Source organism: Urtica dioica, chromosome 7 (assembly GCF_054948205.1).
Source record: "Urtica dioica subsp. dioica isolate 48M chromosome 7, U.dioica_male_clone48M_v1_H2, whole genome shotgun sequence".
NCBI lineage: Eukaryota > Viridiplantae > Streptophyta > Magnoliopsida > Rosales > Urticaceae > Urtica > Urtica dioica.
This window is the reverse complement of record NC_142762.1, coordinates 44,497,230-44,518,788: the sequence shown is the minus strand read 5'-3', so window position 1 is coordinate 44,518,788 and position 21,559 is coordinate 44,497,230. Positions and strand designations below refer to the sequence as shown.

General features: G+C 36.2%; 3 protein-coding genes and 1 non-coding gene across 5 annotated transcripts; 2 read left to right on the top strand and 2 right to left on the bottom strand.

Annotated features, from left to right (window-relative positions):
• Window positions 1–966: 966 nt before the first annotated feature.
• On the bottom strand, window positions 967–3,405 carry LOC149392000 (uncharacterized). The gene is made up of 4 exons (XM_089620082.1): window positions 3,115–3,405; window positions 1,630–2,487; window positions 1,440–1,562; window positions 967–1,264 (listed from the first exon to the last, which is right to left on the bottom strand). The coding sequence occupies exons 1-4, from the start codon at window positions 3,403–3,405 to the stop codon at window positions 1,106–1,108; spliced, it is 1,431 nt and encodes a 476-aa protein (XP_089476208.1). The 3' UTR covers window positions 967–1,105.
• A 1,279-nt stretch (window positions 3,406–4,684) lies between these two features.
• Window positions 4,685–4,757, bottom strand: TRNAA-CGC (transfer RNA alanine (anticodon CGC)). Its single transcript has one exon. It is a non-coding gene; the product is annotated as a tRNA-Ala (tRNA).
• Window positions 4,758–4,891: 134 nt separating this feature from the next.
• On the top strand, window positions 4,892–6,443 carry LOC149391998 (Glycosyl hydrolase family 35 protein). Of its 2 annotated transcripts, none has more exons than XM_089620727.1 (3): window positions 4,892–5,312; window positions 5,822–5,886; window positions 5,974–6,443. In XM_089620727.1, the coding sequence occupies exons 1-3, from the start codon at window positions 5,228–5,230 to the stop codon at window positions 6,139–6,141; spliced, it is 318 nt and encodes a 105-aa protein (XP_089476853.1). In that variant the 5' UTR covers window positions 4,892–5,227; the 3' UTR covers window positions 6,142–6,443. The 2 variants fall into 2 exon arrangements, with proteins under 2 accessions (XP_089476853.1, XP_089476852.1); XM_089620726.1 differs by having other exon boundaries at window positions 4,893–5,312; window positions 5,816–5,886.
• Window positions 6,444–16,806: 10,363 nt separating this feature from the next.
• On the top strand, window positions 16,807–21,533 carry LOC149391997 (QWRF motif-containing protein 2-like). The gene is made up of 6 exons (XM_089620390.1): window positions 16,807–18,297; window positions 19,222–19,341; window positions 19,975–20,091; window positions 20,260–20,349; window positions 20,768–20,875; window positions 20,984–21,533. The coding sequence occupies exons 1-6, from the start codon at window positions 17,041–17,043 to the stop codon at window positions 21,038–21,040; spliced, it is 1,749 nt and encodes a 582-aa protein (XP_089476516.1). The 5' UTR covers window positions 16,807–17,040; the 3' UTR covers window positions 21,041–21,533.
• Window positions 21,534–21,559: the final 26 nt, after the last annotated feature.

Here is a 21,559-nt window from a genome sequence, read left to right as displayed (position 1 = left end):
CAGAAATTCAGTGTCACGACATATAGAATTTATTACATGAAGTTCAAAAAACCAAATAAAAAACAGGTCACAACAAAGCTAGAAAAATCATGGTTTTATCTATTTACATTGACACAAACAAAAAACAAAAAACGTCACGAAGTGCAGTGGTGTTTGTCATCCCTGGCTCTAAAAAACCTGGTTGAGCGGACGTACCTCTCCCGTAAGCCACTCAACCGGGGTCCACAAAGAGTAAAACCACGTCTTCGATGTAATCTCAACCACCGTAAAATGGAACGAGGGAGATAAATCTTCTTCTGGTGACTTGTACTTCGGACTGCTGAAAAATCACAAGTATTAGATCTCATTTTTATTTAAAATTACCAGACAATATATGTAAGAAGGAGAAAGATACTTACGCATTTTTGTGATTCGATTTAAGACCAACTTTAATCCATTTAGCCATTGCTGCAATATCTCCCACAGAAATCTCGTCTTTAGGGTAGGAGAATGGATAGACTGACGGTGGCCGAAGTGGTCGTGTGAACCTCGTAAACACAGCCGGCGCGGGTGTCGGTGTGAAGACCGCTGGCGCCCTCCTATGGCGAGTAGGCTTTTCATCAGATGATGAAATCATTATGAGCTTTCCAGGCATCTTCAACAACGAGGAACAGACCTCATCAGCCGCCTCTGGACGTCGCACAGGCGTTTTAGACTCCTGGGTCTCTTCAGCTCGGGCCTGGTCCTCGCCGGCTTGGGTCTGGTCCTCGCCGCCATCAGCGTGCGTTTGGTTCCTGTCTACTTCTTTTGGCCCTTCATCTTCAGGACCTCTCCCACCGTCTTCGTCGTCTTCACTATCATCTTTTTTCTTCTGCAGATCATCTTCTTTACATTGGCCTCCAATAGATGGCTGATCTTCATCATTTTTCTCGGCTTCTTTGTTCTCCAACTCATTTGATTTGTCCACAACTACTTCTTCCTTCTCCTCTTCTTTGTCCTTCTCCTCTCCCTTGTTCTCTTCTTTGTCCTTCTCATCTTCTTTGTCCTTCACTTCTTCTTTGTCCTGTTCCTCTTCCTTGTTCTCTTCTTCTTCTCCTTGCTTCTCCGTCACCTCCTCCTCATATTTCTAGAGGTTGACAAAATCATCATCCTGAGATTGTTGCTTGTCCAGAACCTCTTTCAAGGTTTCTGAAATGGATCGCATTTCAGTGGAAAACTGCTTCTTCCACTCAAGAAACTCAATTCTGAAATGTTTCAGATCCTTTTCCATTGCGGACATGCGTATCTGCAATGTACAAATAATTTTGTATGAGAATAGAATCACGAAATTAAGTATTTTCGTGACATACAAGTCACGAAATCAATTATATTCGTGACATACTTTCGTGACGTAGATGTCACGACATCACGTATACTCGTGCCATAAAATCACGAATTTACTTTACTTAAGAAACCATTACCTCAATTGATGATGATGCAACAATGTCTTCTTTTTTCTTCTTCCCCCTCTTCTCAGAAGGGCTCACAACAGTCCTCGCAGTTTTCGCAGACTCTACCTCACCACCGATCGGCTTGAATTCGATCTGGAAGAGGTCCGAAGTTAATCAAAATTTAATTAAATGTACATATTCTTATCAATCATATTCATACCTCTTGGAATCGAATCTTTTGTAGTTGGGACTCCAAGACCTTCCCTGATTTAGTAGCCCAACGCCTCATCAGCGGCGTTGCGTCGGCAACGAGTATTGAGGCGAACTCCAGCTCCACGAATCGTGGGATGCACTCGTAACCCCATATCTGGAGTGGGAGCACGAAACCCGGCAGGTGGAGTTTTGGGTTCTTACCCTCCTTGATGGTCTTGGCCTTGCTCACAAAGCCCACGATAGAACCTAGAAAGAAGTTCCAGGCGACGTCTCCCCATGGGTAGTTGTTGAAAACAACCGGGTCATCCACCATTTTGATGTAGCTATCGCAGGGGAGGTTGACGGTCTTCTCGGCCGCCAAGAGAACATTGTACAGAAAGTGGAGGAGGAGTAGTCTCACCCTCCTCTCATCTGGCCATTCGTGGCTACTCTCAAGGACTGCACCAATGTTGGCCCTTTTCCGGCAAAGAGCACCATTACAGAAGGTGACATTGTATAGCCCTCCCTCAACCACATTAGCGTACCGTGGTTGTTCTGCGTAGTTTTCGCTGAATCTTAACCCTGTGATCAGGGAAAAGTGCTCTTTGGTGAACTCGCGGGGTCTTCCACCAATCTCCATGACCAGAGAATCGTTAGATGCACCGGCCTCATCATAATAACCAGATCTCAACACCAAATGGCTTATTATTCTGGACGATTTTGTTATCAAGGGCATGTCTAGAAACTGCCCAAAACACGTCTTTTTGAATAAGTCTTTTTGGTTGGCGGTCATGCCGGTCTCCTTTTCGAAATCGTCCAAGTTCCCATGGAAGTTGAACGAGTAGCCGGACTCTATTTCATCTTCTTTTATCCTTCGTATGAAACCCTAAAAATTACAACATTAAACACATAAAAGTTAAAACATTAAACACATATGAGTTGGAACATTAAACACATAAACATTGTGGTTTTCGTGACAATTGTGTCACGACATTTCTGGGTTTCGTGACTCTTGTGTCACGAAACTTCTGCGTTTCGTGATAATTGTGTCACGACATTTTTAGGGTTTCGTGACACCTATGTCACGAAATTTATGGGGTTCGCTACAATTGTGTCACGAATTTCAGGGTATCGTGACATAGTTGTCACGATACCCAGAAATTCGTGATATAGTTGTCACGATACCCAGAAATTTCGTCACATAGGTGTCACGAAACCCATATATTTCGTGACACAATTGTCACAGAAATCCATAAATTTCATGACACAATTATCACGATACCCAGAAATGTGTGACACAAAACAATTCATAGAACCTACATCTAATATGAGCAAGCCTAGAAAAATCTAATTTTCTTACAAAATACACACATAATCCCCAATAACGTAAAAAATGAACACTTTTGTCAAACTAACAGTTACATGAAACACACAATAAACATGCAAACCCATGAATCAACACAAAATCCACACATAATCAACACAAAATTAACATGCAAGTAAAAAAACTCACCTTCTGATGTCTCTCGGATGTACAAGGAACAGAGGAGTCAGAATTTGAAGGCGACTCAAGAACCACCTTCCTCTTCTTCTTCGGCGGCGCAAGAACCTTCTTCCATTTCTTCGCCGGGGAGTTTTGCATTGGTGACTCCGAGCCAAAAGTCACGCGTGGACTCCGACGCGGGGATGCATGCGTCACTGGAGGTGGAGTTTCAGCCGATGATTGAGGAAGACTCCTCTTTTTAGGGTTTGGTTTTGGAACTTTAGGGGGGCGTTTGGTCGGCGACTTGTTCTTTATCTTCATTTCTTGGGCGAAGAATGGACGAGAGTGACGAAGAGATTATGGAGTTTGAAAAACAAATCGAGACGATTTGGTTAAGGAAGTTGGACGGTTTTTTTTTTTTTTTGTCGCTCGCTCTCACTCTCTCTCTCTCTCTTGTGGTTAAACTCGGTCAATGAAGAAATGAAGAGGAAGGTGACGTGGAGGCAAGGTAAATGAAGAGGAAGGTGACGTGGAGGCAAGGTAAATGAAGAGGAAGGTGAATCCGGTCATTAATAAAATAGTAACATTTTTTATTTAAATTTTAATATTCACGGGGGTAAAAGGGTAATTACATAAATCAAAATTAATTACCAAGTCCTATTTGTGACCTTTTTGAAAAAAAGTCCAAAAAAGTAAAAAGCCTTTTATTTACTCCTATTTAGAGCAATTTCCCAAGAAAATTTTAATGGATTTATTACATGTGCACGGCGGGCCCATGGGATTTATTACAAGTGTTAGTATAACTATATTTTTGTAGTATTGAATAATCAAAACACATGCTTAATTTTACAAGTGTTTTTTTTTTTTTTTTTTTTTTTTTTTTTTTTTTTTTGCTTAGATGATGACTTGTTTTTGCCTGCGAAGTATATAACAACTTCGACATTTCAATTTCAGTAGGAAATTCGGCGATGGTCAAAACTCTTGGACAATCACTTGTTTCTTATTGTTTTCGCTAGGCCTTTATTCGTGTTGGAACTTTATAATTATTTTATGTGCGAATAGCCGAGAATATCGACTTGAATCGCCCCAAAAGAAATTATAATGTTAGATCAGTTTCAGCTCATGTAAAATTGATTGAATCAATCCAATTATACCCACACTAACATGAGTTTCTTAGGCCTTTATTTGTAGTGCAAACTTTATGATTATTTTATGTGACAAGTAACTGAGAATACCGACTCGAATCGCTCCAAACCAAATCGATGAATGTTACTTCGCAACTCTTCTTCAAAGTTGGCCTATATTATAAAATATCATAGAGTTGGACCATATTATTATGGGCGGTTTTCATAGCATTATTCGAGATAAGATACTGCCTAAATTAAGGGTCATTGTCTCTTATGCCATACGTACTGACTCGCCTATGCCCATGATTATTCGATGTAGCATTCTTTCTGTCCATTCCATTCTCTTTACGGCAATGGAAACGGTATTGTCAAGTGTCACGTAACTGTTGAGAGCATATAAACATATATAATAAAATCATCACACCGGAAAAGAAAACACTAAATTAAAATAAGTAACAAAAGAGCAAAAAAGTTGGAGGTGCGGGGAATCGAACCCCGTGCCTCTCGCATGCGAAGCGAGCGCTCTACCATATGAGCTACACCCCCAATTGTTGACTAAATGGGAATTAATTTCTATTTAATTAAAAAAAAACTTAAAATGACTCTAACGGCTCACATTCCACCGCATGCATTTATGAGTGTTTTCCTTTCCCTGCAAAACCCACTGAGCAAGCGCAATAACTTCTCTCTCTCTCTTGAGTTTTAAAAAGCTTGTTAATATATTTATGACAAACGAGACACATGTTCGATTGCATATTTTACCTCTTAAAAAAAAATAGCATTATTATTGCTCCACATTCAAAGCCAACGCACTCATATCATATGGGTTCTTCTTACTTTCTTTTAAATCTTCTGTCTCTACTCTCAAGCTGACTTTCGGTGTTGGCTCTAAAATGAGCTAGCTTTTCAAACTCAGATTTTGTTTGGGAGATCTTTCTTATGGTGGTTTGGTCTTAAAGACTCTGCTTATTATTATCATTATTATCTTTTCAGGCTTCTTCAGATTTCTTTGCATAATGAAGGTCTCTTTTGGCTTATTTTTTATCTTCTCTGTGTTGCTCTTCTGTTCTCTTTCTCCCATATCTGCCTCCAAAATCCATGGTAATTCCTTTTTCTTACTTCTGAGGATTTCATTTTCCTCCCTCTTTTAATTAGGGATAGAAAAAATTTCGTGATTTTCATGACTCTCGCCTCAGTTTGAATGTTTCTAATATTTAGAACAAGTCTTGCCATAAAGAAGAAGAAAAAAAAAACAATTATTTGTGGCAACTGGCAAGTATATTTATCGCATGCAAAAATTTGGGGAAAATTGTCGTATTTCTGTACAAACCAAGATTCTGTGAAGTTATGTCCTTTTTGTATCTACTCAAATTAATAAAAGCAGTTGTGATCAGCAGTGACGAAATGTCGTCTAAAATCAATATGCACATCATTAGCTGAGAGAGTCGAAACGAATTTCGTACAATTTATGCAATATTATACCATCAGTGACACATGATCAAATAGCTTATTCTTATCATATTATTGAATGGTCCAATTCCTACGTTTTCCCTCAAATTACCCATTTGAACTAATTTATTTAATTTGATTTTTTTTTTTACAAGTTTCAGACATGTTTCACAATCACCATGGTGGCGATTCTTCAACCGTGACAATAATTAGCAGGAAGCTCATGGTAATTAACTTCACTCAAAACTCACAACTTAGGCAAAAAAATTTATATGATCTTATTATTCTAATTGCTTCTTAATTAATTGTCTAGGAGAAGCAAGGTTTGAGCAAGGTGATTCTGGAAGACTATCATCCCATAGACCCGAGTCCGAGCTCAAAGGCCTCGGTGAAGCCCGGGCCCATCGAGCACGGGGCTCCGATGATCCCATACATCCCAAGGCCCGCTCCTCCGGGCCCGGCCCCCGGTGGGTCCCGCTAAGTCCTCCATGTAACTCAATTATGTGATCTCCAACTCCAACAATATTAATTAATCATGTTTCAGTAAATTATATGATGTGCTACAAGAAACTAAACTAGACAGTAATGTTGCCACTTTGTTTATTTTTATTTTATGCTCTAGAGTTCTAATTAAGACAGCTTGTATATTACATACACTGCTGATGAAACTCAAAACTTTGTTACTATGCTTGTGAGTTGTGAGTCATACTATTTTGCAGTGTTGGAAGTATTTTATGAGGTGATTGTTGCGTTTGTCTTTGGATGGGAATAATTAATTTTGTGACATGGATATTTTTGTCTTTAGGTCTGTTTTTGTTTGGTGTTTTTGAGTTTTAAGTTTTAACATATAATTCCCGTGCGTTTGTAGGGTCAGGGTGTAGGGGAAATGCTAATATGATTATTATTTATTATTATTGTTAAATGGCATAGCGCATACGCGGCATACCCACTCGATCTTACCAAACCCAACTACGACATTAATACGATATAGGATATAAATCGACAAAATATTTTTTTTATTTTTACATAGTTTTTTTGTTTTATAGTTGCCTCTCGAAAAGCCTCGAAAATTCGTATAATTTTTCGCTAAAATCCATTTTATTTTGTTTAATAAGGTTTTGTCTACATACTAATCTATCTATGCTACATAGCACCGTACAAATTAAAACCTGCATATTTATATTGTTGTTTTAAAACCTAGAGTGATTTTTTTTTTTTTAGGATTTGATTTATACAGGTTGAAGAGTTATACTATTCATGGTCATCGAATCGAAATTGATTGGATCTTTCCATAAATCATCATGGATAATTTGAAAGAGTCATATATATGCTCGAATTTTATTGTGCTAATCGTTCTTTTTTTTCGGAAGTAGACACAAAATGTGCGATAGCATTAACTTAATGTTATATTCACTTCGGCTTAGGTCGTTGGCGCTTCTTGTACTAAAGTGTTATGCTCTTGTATTTATGGGTGTTTTACCATCTTTCTAATGGAATCTTCGCAAAATTTCCAAAAAAAAGGCAAAATTTTAAAGCGGGTTGCTTCAGATTGGATTGTGTCATTTTTTCAGCATGTATGACTCAAATGTGATTTTATATTTGATGTTGGATTTTAACAAATTTAAACAGAAAAATAAGATAAAAGGAGGGAAATTTAATTTCCTCAACATTTTGACCTAAATGCTTACCCTTAACGCTCACGCGCTTTAGTTTTACTTTCGAGATACTTTCTTTTATTTTCTTAAGTGTTTTTCTGAATTTAGAGGCTTAGAGTTATTCTTACTCTCTTGGGTGTGTTTTTTCTAGTTGTGTACTTTCTATACAAGTACCTTGACCTTGAGCCTGTATTGATTAGAAGTAGACGTTATGTTTATGTTTTTGTGTGAGAACATATGCATGGAAAAGGAGTCACGAAATGAGATTTTATGTGAAAGTGAGTAGACCTCGGACTTAGGAGAGTTTTGAGTTGCACTCACTAAGGTAGACATAGCCTTCGTAGCTAGTAATAAAGTCATTGAGTGTCGATTCATATTGTAACGTGTTTGACATATCATGGGATTGATTTCCACCGATCTAAGGCACCATACATAAGTGATGGTCACTGAATTGAGTTACCACATCGTGTATTTTTTATTATTTCAAAATTATATATATTATTCTCTCCGCAATTAAACTGAAGAGTCATTTATACATAAAATCTGAACATATAATTTGATCGACATTTCTCTTTTTCATTGATACCGGAAATCGAAAGTAAATTTTCATTTCTTTTAAAATATTCGTCAAAAATTGGTATATATGTTAGCAATAATCGACATTTTTTGCAACTTAGAAAATAATTTGTGATTTGGATATCTTTTGTTTGTAGTTATCTGTGGTTTATAAAATAATTTAATTATATACGGCTCGGATAATTTACAATATATTTTTTATAGTTACAATTTTCAGTAGAATAGTTAATAATGTAAGCGATGAACTACTATGTCAAAACTATGCTCTGCATTTGTATTCAAATTAATCCATAAAGTTGGCAATATTTCTAATTTAGTAATCAACTATATTAATCGTTTATATTTTTGTTTTATTGTAATTTTTATTAGTATATATATAATCTAGATATATAAATAATCATAAATTTGATATGATATCTTAGACATCCTCAGAAAAAGGGACATTTGACTAAATTAAGGCTCATTTCCACTTTCCTACTTTTTTCAAAAATTTATCAAACTAGGACTAGTAAAAAAAAAAAAAATTCTCGATGGGCCGAGCGGGAAAATAGAAAGAAAGAAAAAATAAGAGATTTTATTTGGGAAGATGGTAGGTTGGTAATTAGGATGATGGTATAATAGGTAGAATTTTGTGTATCTCTCATTAGACTTTTTTTTACTAGTCCTAGTTTGTTAAATTTTTTAAAATAGTAGGAAATTGGAAATTGACCTTAATTTAGTCTTACTTTTGGCAATTTTCCCAGAAAAAAATCAAACAGAAACAATTGGCTGTCTTGTCCAATATACATCAGCTTTTAACATCATAGAGCACCCCTCTAAAAAATATCTTCCACTGCCAAAGAAGTGAAATTCACGCATGGATTTTCATCACTAAAACCTTTTTCTTCTAACATAAAAAAAGAATCAACAAGTTGATCGTTCTGGAACTGCTTTTAAATTGCATAAGGAAATACCAACCATAGTTTCCTAATATGAGAAGATCATAATCTTTGGCTAATTAAACACGTAATAGTATGAAAAAACACATAAGAGACTTGTCCCCACGGTTTAATATCATTTGGCCTCATTAAATAAAAAGCCTGAAAGTCTTCATATACTTAATACATCCCTTAATTACAAAGCATAAATATTCCACTACTCTTTATAATCAAGCACATATATATCTACCAGCACTATAGTATTACTAATTTAGCTACATGCTTATTTTAAAATGTTGGTTGACGTGACCTACCCATTGGCAACAAGCACACAAATGCAATAAAAAAAAATGCAAATGAACGATCATAATGTTTTACATAAGGAGTGCTTACTGATATATATATATATATATATATATATATATATATATATATATATATCTGTGTATTTATGGTGCATTATTTGGAGGATGGCCAAACTCGCTGAATGCACCGAAACCCCATTTATAAAGTAGGAATGATACACCAACTTCATTGACCAGTCACTATACTCACTCTCACTAAATAAAAATATTTTATTTGTTAGTTTCTTCTTGTTCAAGCTAAATGTAATAGTCTTATAGTCTTTTCTAAGAAATTATAATAAGACTAAGAGTAAGATTTATGTCAATAAACTATTCATTAGGCTATAATTTGGATTTGTAGCATTTTACTCATTTTCAAAAAAGATATTTTCTCATATAATCAACGCCGAAATAGCTTAAAGCATATTTGAATATAGAAATAACTTGTTTAAACTCTTAGAAAATACCATTTAAAAAAATATCATCCCAAAAATCTAAAGTTGTTTAAATTTAGTTTAGTGTTTCTTAGAGTACTGGTAAAAAAACAATTTGTTTGTTTTAAAAGAATACAAGTTAGTTGTAAGCATCTCAAAGGTGTGGGGTTCCATCTAAAACCAAGCTTGGTATCAGAGCGGGGCCCATTCTCGGTTGTGGGTTACCTGATCGGGCCTATACTTCACGCTTCCAGTGTCTGTGCCAATGTGTGCCTGTGCCTGTGCGCGTGAGGGGGTGTATCAAGGATATTCCCACATCGACTGGGTATTACGATCATGGGCTCTTTATAAGGCTTGTGGGTTACTCCTCTAATTACCAAGCTTGGTTTTAGATGGAACCCCACACCTTTAAGATGGTATCAGAGCGGGGTCCATTCTCGGTTGTGGGCTACCTGATCGGGCCTATACTTCACGCTTCCAGTGCATGTGCTAATGTGTGCATGTGCCTGTGCGCGTGAGGGGGTGTATCAAGGATAGTTCCACATCGAGTGGGTATTAAGATCTTGGGCTCTTTATAAGGTTTGTGGGTTACTCCTCTAATTACCAAGCTTGGTTTTAGATGGAACCTGGCACAGGCACTGGAAGCGTGAAGTATAGGCCCGATCAGGTAGCCCACAATCGAGAATGGGCCCCGCTCTGATACCATCTCAAAGGTGTGGGGTTCCATCTAAAACCAAGCTTGGTAATTAGAGGAGTAACCCACAAGCCTTATAAAGAGCCCAGGATCGTAATACCCAGTCGATGTGGGACTATCCTTGATAAAGCATGTAAATATATTTTAAGTTGTTTACTTGGGTTTGGATTTCATAAATTTAAATTTATTTTTTAGCAGATGACTAAAATGCTACAAAATCAACAATTTAAGGATATATGTGCTGAAAAATACTTATAGAGACCAAAATATTACTCTCATGATTATTAAAGAACTATTTATGTTAAAAAAAAATATTTCAATACTACACTTGCTCCTTAACGGACCATTCACATCACATAAAAAAAAAAAAAAAAAATTGGCTACTTAAGCCACCTAAACTATATGAATTGTAAATTAGTCAACCTTTAGTAAATACTTTGTAAATAGCCAACTTGCATACGTGACAGCATATTAACTACTTTTTTTATATGTTTGACTAGATTAAATAAGTCTTTTATTAATCTGTTAATAAGTTAACTTGGCTATTTACAAGAAATTAACGAAAGGTGGGTTATATCTCAATTCACTATAACCGTGTGACTATATAACTTAATAACCCAAAAAAAAATTGTTTCTTCTTCCCTAAATACTCTAGCCAGTAGTCTTGTTACTAGGGTATGTCTATTTGTTAAGCATTAATATTTAAGATTTCATTTAAAAAGAGTCTTATTTTCTAGGTATAGAAACATATGGTCACACACTCACATTTTTTTCCATAGGTGAAGTGGAAAGAAGAATCATGACAGTGAAATATAACAATGGGACCATTAATTTAAATATCAATTCTTTTCTTTTGTGGGGTATATAGAATCACTTTCAACGTGGGTTCATATAGGTGAAAGTCATGGGAATGAATGAATGTTGCTTAATCCGAATGTTTGTTACTCTTACTAAACCTTGATTATATTATAAGTATTTCTCAATTCATGAAACCCTTAGAACTTCAAACCTTTTCATGATTTCTTAATGAAAGCCATGCTTTAAGTTTAATGTTTACCTTTATCACTTTTGTTAACTAATAAGCCCATTGATTATTATTGGCACATGTCAAGTCCAACCACATGCTATCCTATCGAACAGTTATACTTTTTCAATTAATTAATTAATTAAATTCTGTTGATTTATACTTTTATTTTTGCTCTTTTGCTGTCTGATGCTCATCCTTACTTTTAAGTATCTTACTATTTTTTTTTTTTTTTGAAAAAAGTATCTTACTAATTTAGTGGACCCGTTTTGACTGATCATATGGTCACTCCTTTCTCTGGCACATTCATATGATTGTCACGCTTACGCATAATGATTTAAAATCAAAATTGATTTCAAGCCATACTTCTTCTTAATTAAAAATTTATTACATCCTATAATGCCCTTTTTATTCCCAAAATTTAATACTGATATAAGTAATAAATTTTGTAGCTGTGTACTTCTTGAAGGAGTTAAATATGACAATTGACATATTTAAATATTGTCTAGTTATATGGTGACATTCTCCTTTGTCTGAATTCATGTTTTGTGAAAATTTTATTTGCAGAAGATACTAAAGAAGAGAACCCAGGGATTGAGCTATGCCAGGCTGTAGACAATGCACTATGTATTAATAATAATTAATAAGTCACTTTTTTAAAAAGTTAATAAGTCACTTTCTTGGTCACTTGAAATGTCTCAAATTACTATCCAAACAGGGCATCTTCAAAATCAGGGTTTATTTCAGACCAAACAACACAACTGATTAATTGAATAATCATATTCAGTCATCAATTTCATAGAATAACCATGCATGTACGTGTCAATTGTTTTTTTTTTGTTATAATTGTTATTAAAAAGAAGAATGTGAGCATATTCATAATAATCATGAGAAGTACTTGTCAAATTAATTAAAGTACGGTTAATATGAATATTGATGCTCGAATAAATGACCATTCATGAGCTAATCGAAGATCAATTCGATAGAAGCTTGCTCGCGCTAGACTCGTTTAATAAACTTGTCAAACTTGAAGTTGAAGGTTTTCTATAGCTCATATAAATTAATTATTCTTGAATTCTCATACATTCGTCTCAAATACGCTTGTAAACCTCGTTTAAAGCCCATGAATAAGCTCGCTTATGAGCTTTGTAACCTTGATTTCCAAGAGTTTGCTAGCAAGCTAATTGACTATCAATTAATGATTTCGGAGAACCATATCAATGTTGGCAAATATATATATATATATATATATATATATATATATATATATATATATATTGTTTAAACGGTCAAGCTCTAAATGAGTGTGTATTAATTTGAGCTTCTTAAACGAGTAAATGTGGGTTAAGCTCAAATTGAGCTCATACTCTATACGAATAAGGTTCAACTCGAAATTGAGTTGTTAGCTTAATCAATCTCGAACATTCTTCTTCTTCTTTTTTTCGTTCAAATTTTTTGTTATCATTTACATTAGATATTCAAACACAAAGAACAATCAATATTATTCAAAACTTTCACCTTCATATACAAGATGTATAACGACGTCATATCATTAGATGTTCAAGTGGATTTTTTTTTCTTTTGCTCCAAGACGAGAACTTTCAACATTATCGTGACTTGTATTAGAGCGTACGATTTTCTAAATGATTGTGTGTAAGCTTCATCTTGTATTTTTGTTGAAAGTTCTAATACATTTTATTATTGTATAATCATATGTCGTTGCTACTGAGACTCAACCATCTCAAGTTCCAAGATCACCCAAGTTTCCATAGACTCGATAAATATATATATATATATATATTGAATTGGAGGAAACGCAAGTTGAGTAGCGAAGAAGGAAGAGCTTTTTGGAAGGTGGTCCATAATTTTCACGCGCTATGAATCCCCCCCGCCATGTGCAGTGTCTTTATACCTTTTTCTACAATGTGATTTTGATACCCTCACACATGCATGGTTCGCGTAATTTATATCTGTTTACTTTTATCATCTGATATTACATTGTCAATCATATTTTGATTAGTAGATAATTAGAATTATGAACCACATTTCATACCATAATCATTTATACAATGTCATTTAACACAAGTTATTAAAATCGTGGCAACGAATGATTCAAGTGGGAGTAGAATCACGTAAGGAATATTAAGGAGAAAAAAAAGGGAAAGACCACAAAAAAAAAAAAAAAAATCGGCCAAGAAAAACTAAAATAAAATTAGCTTATGGGAATTAATAATTTTATAGGAATATGGAGGTTAGAGATAGGTTGGTGAGCTTATAATGTTGTTAGGAAAAGGGTCATGATGTCTAATTAATAAGAATGCCTTTAGATTAACTTAAAGAAAATTGAGTTATTTAAACTCAAAGGTGGCATTAGTACCTTTCTTTATTTATTTTACTTTTTAAGATATTCCATTCAAGCTTTGTTGTAGAGAAATTTGGTTATTCCTGACGTGAATGAATCTGTCAAGTTAGTTATCAGCCAACTACCTTTTTACCGCAAATAAACACTATATGTACAAGGCAATACTTATGATGACGCACTAATGTCAAAATACACTAATGTCAAATGAATATTATTGTAAAAATATTAAGTAAATAAACACATCAGCAAGGCTTGGGTCTAACTGTTCGATTGAGCTCCAAAATTTGAGAGAGATATATATATATATATATATATATTCAATCCAACAAAATTTTGGGTATATACTATATATATACTCAATCCAATATACTATATGGAAACTAAATCCAAAAAATTTGAGTATATTTTTTATATTTAAATTTTTGTTACTTTCCGAAGGTCCCAAAATATTAATTCGCCTAGGACATCTAATGAATTCGGACCGGTCCTGCACATCAGTATTAATTATAAAGCTCTAAATATCACAAGTTTTATTCAAGTGTCATACGTGTTTTGCTGTATAAGTCCACAATATTGTCGTATGTTAATGAAATATTTATACAAAATAATTATCAAAAACTTGTTAATTAATAGAATAGTAGTGGTATCTACCATATGCTAATTGATACTTTCACGCCACTTTTAAAATAGAGGTCGTGAGTTCAATAAGCACCTTATTTTTATTCTAATTATTTCCTTATGCTAGATAATCCATGACTAGCGTACTACGTACCTACTTTTATTAGTTCATAAATGATCATAACTAAAGAGTGCAAAACAGATAATACAACTATCAGTCCTTCAAAAATAAATAAATAAAAAGCAATGAAAAAATAATAATTTTATGGATAGTGTTTCAACAAAACATTATTATGTTCGTTGTTAAGGAAAAGGAAATTATACTTTGAATGATTTTGTTTGTATGTTGTCATTTACACATCAGATCATATAAAACCAAGCATTAGGATTAGGGTATGTAGTTTTATTATTTTAGTCCTGCTTTTTAGTGATAACATAAAAATTTTCATTAAAAAAAGGTAATTAATACTCACAAATGCATACATTAAAATAGTTTTATCAATAAATTAAAACCTTAAGTTATAAACGATTTAAAGCTAGAATCAAATGATAGTCTAAAAAGATTAAATACACTGAATTTGGATCAATTACATGCTTCGTTCAGAAATCCCTTGAAAGTTGATGGATGAATCAAACACCTAAAAACCAACCACCTCTAAAAATGGCGTCCGAACATCAGAATGGTCAAAATTTCGAAAGAAAATTAATGTTAAAGATAGCTATCCCATATTCAGAATAAAATACCCACATTTGGAACGTGGACATTACAAATAGTCGCCTGACACGACACGTATATAAAATGTAAATAAAAAAATCAACCAAATTCAACTTCATAAAACTCATATAAAAAGTGCCTATTTGACTCGTAAATAGTTTTGGATCGTACTAGTGCGCCACTTATTACCCGAAATAGAAGTGATTACTAAGAGTCAACAATCATGACAAACGAATAGTACATACCTCCTCTAAGTGAATCTCAATAACAAGAACGACAAGAACGGTGAGCAGCCTCCGGCTATAATTAGCTGACCATATAGGAAATGAGAAAAACTCATATTATGAACTGTGGTACCAGAACTTTTGTCCCGAAACTATCCATTAAATGGGACGGAACCGAGATTCTCGTTTAGCATCATTTAGTACCATTTTTTAAACTTTTTGTCATACAGATATTATTAAGTTATATAGCCACACGGATATAGTGGATTGAGATATAGCCCACCTTTGGTTAATTTCTTGTAAATAGCCAAGTAAACTTATTAACAAATTAATAAAAGCCTTATTTAACACAACCAAACATATATTTTAGGTAGTTAATAGCCTGCCACGTATGCAAGTTGGCTATTTACAAATTATTTACCAAAGGTTGGCTAATTTACAATTCCTATAGTTTAGGTGGCTTACGTAGCCAATTTTTTTCAATTGTATTCATGATTAAAATAAAAGAAAAAATATGAGAATCCCGAAACCGCGAAATATAGTACCGAGAATTCTTTGCACCATTGAAAATGCTTCTGGAATTTCTTTGTACCGTTTTTGAAGATTTCGAGAGTCTCATTTCCCTCAAAATGTGGGATGGGACCAGGAGGTTCAATTTTTCGAATTCTACATGGCCAACTTTAACTATTATCATTGCATTCAACGATTTCCGGATTTTCTGGTATCGCTTTTGATGATTTCGGGACTCTCATTTCCTGCAAAATATAAGACGGGACCAAAGAATTCTATTTTACGAGTTCCATATGGTCAACTTTAATATTATTTATTACCATTGCAGTCTATGATTTTTTTTTCTTTCCATGGCTTCCACAAATTAAAATTTAAAATATGCTTTCTAAGCCTTCAACTTTCTTTGTCTCTCGTTTCTTTCTTTCTTATAACTATTTTCTAACTCAAATTGTAGGTTCATAGAATGATACGTTTTCATATTTCGAAACAAGCAAGTAAATCTTCATAAAAAGGCAGCCGCTCACAAAAATTACATAAATACTCACGAGAAAATTTACATTAATACTCTATTAATTATGTCATTAGTAGGCTCAACAAACCTTAATTTGGTCAGACTTTTGAGCATTCGACGCCAAATTACAACGGCCATTTTGCTTAATCCCATCACTATCCGCAAAAAAGAAAAAATCAATTAAATGCGAAAATTCTTGTGTCGTTTACGTAACGTCTCTGCGAAGACTTCACACGTCTCCACATACCACAAAATCCAACGGTTCTAAAGTATCCACGTCAGCATCACGCCTTTCTAATGAATTTCCGATTTCCCGATCGATAACCTTAGCAATACCTGACTATTCTCTCCCTCGCTTTTCTCCTCATCCATTCAATCATCGAGCGTGTCAATCACGTGCCAAATCAACTTTTACTAAAACACCCTCGATTCGCAAAAGCAGATCGCGTGTGTTACAATATCCCCAATGTAGCGCGTAGAAGGGTAGTTTATTTTGGGTCTCTTAATAAGAAGAAAATTAGTTAAAAGAAATATGTAGTGTACGAGTACGACAGTTATGCTTATGCTCTCTTAAATCTCGCATTAACAAACTCTCTCCCTCTCTCTCTCGCCGTCGTCCGTAACGGTCATATTTGCTGGTGGCTCTCTCTCATACTCACTCTTTGAAATCCTTCCAATTAATACCACTACGCTCTCTCTCTCTCTCAAATTTTTGTTTCGCGTGTTTGGTTTCGGTGGTTTTAAGATTGTGTTTGATATTTTGAAGAATGAGATTTGAAGACGAAGTGGACTCCAAATGTGCACCACGAGAATGGTAGCAGCGGTCCGTACGAATCCAAACCCTAAACCGCTCTCCCATGGCGGAGGCGGAGGCGGAAGAGTAAGGACGACTAGGCCTCCTCTGACTCCGTCGGAGCCGGAGAATTCCCTCGCTCCTCCTCCGCCGCCGCAGCCTCGCCGGTCGAAGCCTCGCGATGTCACGTCTCGATATCAATCCTCTTCGCCATCGCCGTCTCTCTCCGCTTCTTCCAACCCGAGGCGATGTCCGTCGCCGATTGTCTCGAGAACGCCGGCGCCGAGCAAGATGGCTCCGACTCCATCGCCGGCAGCGAAACGGTCTCAATCGGCGGAGCGACGGCGACCGGTGACACCGCACTCGAGCGCTTCCGATTCGAGAAACTGGAGCGGCGGCGGAGAAGTTTCTTCCGCGCAGAAGATGCTTTGCACATCGACGAGGAGTTTATCGGTCTCGTTTCAGGGAGGATCGTTCTCGTTCCAGGTCAGCAAGGCGAAACCGGCTCCGTCATCGGCGATGACCTGTGCGAGCGCGAGGAGAGGCACGCCGGAGAGGAGGAGGACAGCGGCGGCGACGCCGATCGAGCAGCAGAGGTGGCCGGGGCGGCTGAGCCAGCCGCCGCCGCAGCCGAGTTGCGCCGTCAGGAGCCTCAGCTTCGACGAAGAGCGGAGGAGCGGGAATTGTGGATCTGGCGCGAATGTGGGAAGAGGAGTCAGTTCTTACGCCGGGGAGGTTTACTCTCCCGCGACTGGATCTGAGTCAGCTTCTGAAGATTCCGAGAGCGTTTCCTCCGGCGGAAGTCTAGGGCGGCGTGGTTCACGGGGGTTCGTGGTTCCGGCCAGGTTTCGGGAAGAGCCTATCTCTGTCGCGGCGGTGAGAGCTTTTGCCACGGGCTCAAACCTCATGGTTCCTCCGAAGAAATTGTCAATGGAATGCTCTGTGGTGAGCGTCAGAAGACAGGCCTCGCCGGCCCGAGGGGCGTATCGGCCGGCCTCGCCTGGCAGGGCCATGATTCCGACGCCGTCGAGGGGAATCAGTCCTTCTCGAGCGAGGAGCTTGGTTCCGGGAGTGAGCGGAGGCAACTACTCGTCGCCGTCGATTCTGAACTTCGCGGCGGACTTGAGAAGGGGAAAGGTGGCGGAGAATCGGATAGTGGACGCCCATGTATTAAGACTGTTGTACAACCGTCTCATGCAATGGCGGTTCGTGAACGCTAGGGCTGATATTGCGCTCTCCGCACAGAAGTTGAACGCAGAGGTAATACTCGGTATTCATGATTGATTGAGATGCTTATATCAGTATTCTTGTTTTTAACTCTTTGTCTAGCTTAACCACACTGTTTGATATTCTTCAGTTTCACTGATTTGGACTTGCTTTAATGCCTTTCTTCTAGTTAAGGAGCTGGGTTTTCCTAATGTGATGATTCCTTACGTGAATTTATCTAGTTGATTGCGATGTGTGACCCAATAATTGATATCAAATACCACTTATGGAAGGATTGGAAAACCGTTTTGTTTTTTGGCAATTAATAAAAAATACATCTAAAAAAGCTCATTCTTAGTTAGGAAATGCAAGTGAGGGCCAAGGGGGTAAAGGGGATTTGTTTAAAGGGGTTTGTTTAATCTTAGTAAAGATTTCTGCATATTTAACAAGTAGACTGTACGAATTGCATTTCTTAGATTGATATACGAGAAAAGGGATTTTTTTTTTCCAATCCAGGAGAGTGACATTTAGGCTAAGTTCACTATTACTCACAGTTAATGATGAGTTGGGTAATTAATAATTGACTGGAAACTAGTGTAGAAAGGGAATGGTGTTATTCCTACGTTTGTATTTTCATAGACCGTTTCTCTGTTTATTTTATACGAGGTTAGACATGGACTTAGCACAGTTACGAAACGAGGTTAGTATTTGGCCATGACTTGATGAACATAGGCACCTGGTGGTTTGATTGTCCAGTAACAGTCATATTTCACCACCAACGGGTTACATTTATAAGAAGAAAACATTACTTTATTAATATGTGTCTTGATGAATTTATCGTTTTCATTGTGCTGATATAAGAGTAAATAAATATATAATTACGTAAAGTAACATTGTGGGGATGGGAATATCTATATTGATGCTTTATTAACTCTCCTCTGAAGGGATGTTATCGTCTGCTGTTTCTTTTTGCATCAGGAAAGCCTTTATAGTGCTTGGATTAACACTGGAAAACTCCGAGAATCTGTCAAAGCCAAAAGAGCTGAATTACAATTCATGAGGCAGACTTTGAAGCTAATTTCTATACTCAAGGGGCAAGTAAGACTACTTGCCACAATTTCAAGATTTCAGAACAATTTCAGTCGAATTTTTTTTCTCAAACCTGCCTTTCTTAGTTATTTGCAGTTAAAATTAGGGTTATTAAGCTATATAGCCACACGGATATAGTGGATTGAGATATAGCCCACCTTTAGTTAATTTCTTGTAAATAGCCAAGTAAACTTATTAACAGATTAATAAAAGACTTATTTAACACAGTCAAACATATATTTTAGGTAGTTAATAGGCTGCCACATATGCAAGTTGGCTATTTACAAAGTATTTACCAAAGATTGGCTAATTTACAATTCCTATAGTTTAGGTGGCTTATGTAGCCAATTTTTTGTTAAAATTATGCTTGTATTCAACGAACTTGAGTGTATCTATTTATTTTATAATTTTTAGAGATTGCTTGTCTTGTACTTCATGGTCATGGCTACCACTGGGTTATACTCGTGGAAAATCATACTCAAATAGCAGTAAAATCAATAGCAATCAAGCACTAGATATATCTCACACAGTTCTCTTTTTCATTATCTGTCCGTTCGATCTCCGAAACCAAACACGAATAGGAGACTGATTAGTGCAACAAAACGTAAGGGGTTTTAATTGATTGTTTTGCCTTGATTACAGATGGTGTATTTGGATGAGTGGTCACTCGTTGACCAGGCTTATACGGGAGCATTGTCAGGAGCCATTGAATCTCTGAGGGCTAGCACTCTACGCCTTCCAGTTATTGGCGGTGCAAGGGTACGAGGATTATATTATGTTTTACCTTCTTACCTCTTTAGCTTCTCCTTTTCTACCATTTTTCATATTTAGACTAACTTGGATCATCCTTATGAGGATCCATATTTCAGGTTGGTTGCTTTTAGTAATTCTGACTTCTAAGTTCTTCTGCACTTTTGGTTTCTATAGGCAGAGATACAGGACGTAAAAGATGCTATTTGTTCGGCAGTTGATGTGTTGCAGGCAATGGTATCTTCAATAAGCTTGTTGTCGCCAAGGGTGAGAATATCCCTCTGATTACATTTTCTTTAATGCTAATGCCGTTGTGTGTTAATAGAAGAATATCGCACTTTCTGTTCTGTTTTGAGCATTGAGTTGTAACCTTGCAACGTATTCATCTTTCAACTCATCTCATTTACACGATTCTTTTGTATTCACATGATCTTTGAAATCATTTTCCATTGAACTATATTTCTTTAAACAGGGTTTTTTTTTTCTAACTTGTTTGTCATGCCATTTATTCACATTTATAATCTTTCAAATGGGATCGATTCAATCATCTTCTCTGAATAGCTACAAGTATCACCACAATAAAGTTTTCTTTGAAAACACTATGCCGACAAAAGCTCTCTGAGCCTTCACTAGTACTGTGATACCATTAGGCACTTGACTTGATTACACTTTTTTGGTTTGTTAGGTTGAGCAAGTGAACTCTTCAGTCGGAGAGCTTTCAACTCTCACGGCAAAGGAGCGTGCTTCGCTTAGTCACTGCAAAATTCTATTATCAACCATCGCAGCTCTTCAGGTCAGTTATATATCTCCTTCAGGTTCTAGAGATTCCTGAAAATAAAGGAAATCAGTTTCTGTATAATCTAATGAGACTAAATCTGAAAACGGGTGCGCTGATAATCAGGTGAAAGAGACCAGCATCAAAACCCAGGTCGTACAACTAACACGCATGCAAACATGATATAGCCGGGCCAAGTGTAAAGCTTCAACTCATTAGCTAACAACAAAAATGATATGAGAGTCTTTCTCTTTCCTTTGTCTGATCCTTTGATTGTTTTCTTGGTTTGTGAAGCCATGGTTTAATAATAAGGGTAACGGTTTGGTTTGTGTTAACAGTAGGAGAAGAGAATCAGATTAGATTACTAGGAAACGTTTTGGTTGGTTTGGTTTGGTCTGGCTTTGGTTTTGGGTTTTATTCAAGCTGTCATGTATTCGTAGGTGTCAATATCAGATTAGATTGTACACTTCGTTCATTAAGAGGATTATATATGTAAATATATGCAGTGATAAATTTTTCCTATCTAGCAAGATTAACTTTCTGGTCAAATGTATTATAAGCCACTCGGCGTTGGTTACTTGATAGCCGTAATGTAATGTGTTTTTTTTATAAATATTTTCTTGTTTCTCTTCCCTTGAGAAGTACAGAGTTTGATGAGCATAAAAACTTTATATCAGATTAGATTACTTGTTGAGTGGACTT

What these genes read in the sequence shown, in the direction of transcription:
- LOC149391997 (XM_089620390.1), top strand. Translation starts at nt 17,041, where the DNA reads ATGTGCACCACGAGAATGGTAGCAGCGGTCCGTACGAATCCAAACCCT. An exon ending in TAAGCTTGTTGTCGCCAAGG is followed by an intron (nt 20,350 to 20,767) that starts GTGAGAATATCC and finishes TTGGTTTGTTAG; the next exon opens with GTTGAGCAAGTGAACTCTTC. An exon ending in CAACCATCGCAGCTCTTCAG is followed by an intron (nt 20,876 to 20,983) that starts GTCAGTTATATA and finishes GCTGATAATCAG; the next exon opens with GTGAAAGAGACCAGCATCAA.
- LOC149391998 (XM_089620726.1), top strand. Translation starts at nt 5,228, where the DNA reads ATGAAGGTCTCTTTTGGCTTATTTTTTATCTTCTCTGTGTTGCTCTTC. An exon ending in ATCTGCCTCCAAAATCCATG is followed by an intron (nt 5,313 to 5,815) that starts GTAATTCCTTTT and finishes TTTTTTTACAAG; the next exon opens with TTTCAGACATGTTTCACAAT. An exon ending in TAATTAGCAGGAAGCTCATG is followed by an intron (nt 5,887 to 5,973) that starts GTAATTAACTTC and finishes TTAATTGTCTAG; the next exon opens with GAGAAGCAAGGTTTGAGCAA.
- LOC149392000 (XM_089620082.1), bottom strand. Translation starts at nt 3,405, where the DNA reads ATGAAGATAAAGAACAAGTCGCCGACCAAACGCCCCCCTAAAGTTCCA. An exon ending in CATCCGAGAGACATCAGAAG is followed by an intron (nt 2,488 to 3,114) that starts GTGAGTTTTTTT and finishes TGTAATTTTTAG; the next exon opens with GGTTTCATACGAAGGATAAA. An exon ending in AAAAGATTCGATTCCAAGAG is followed by an intron (nt 1,563 to 1,629) that starts GTATGAATATGA and finishes GACCTCTTCCAG; the next exon opens with ATCGAATTCAAGCCGATCGG.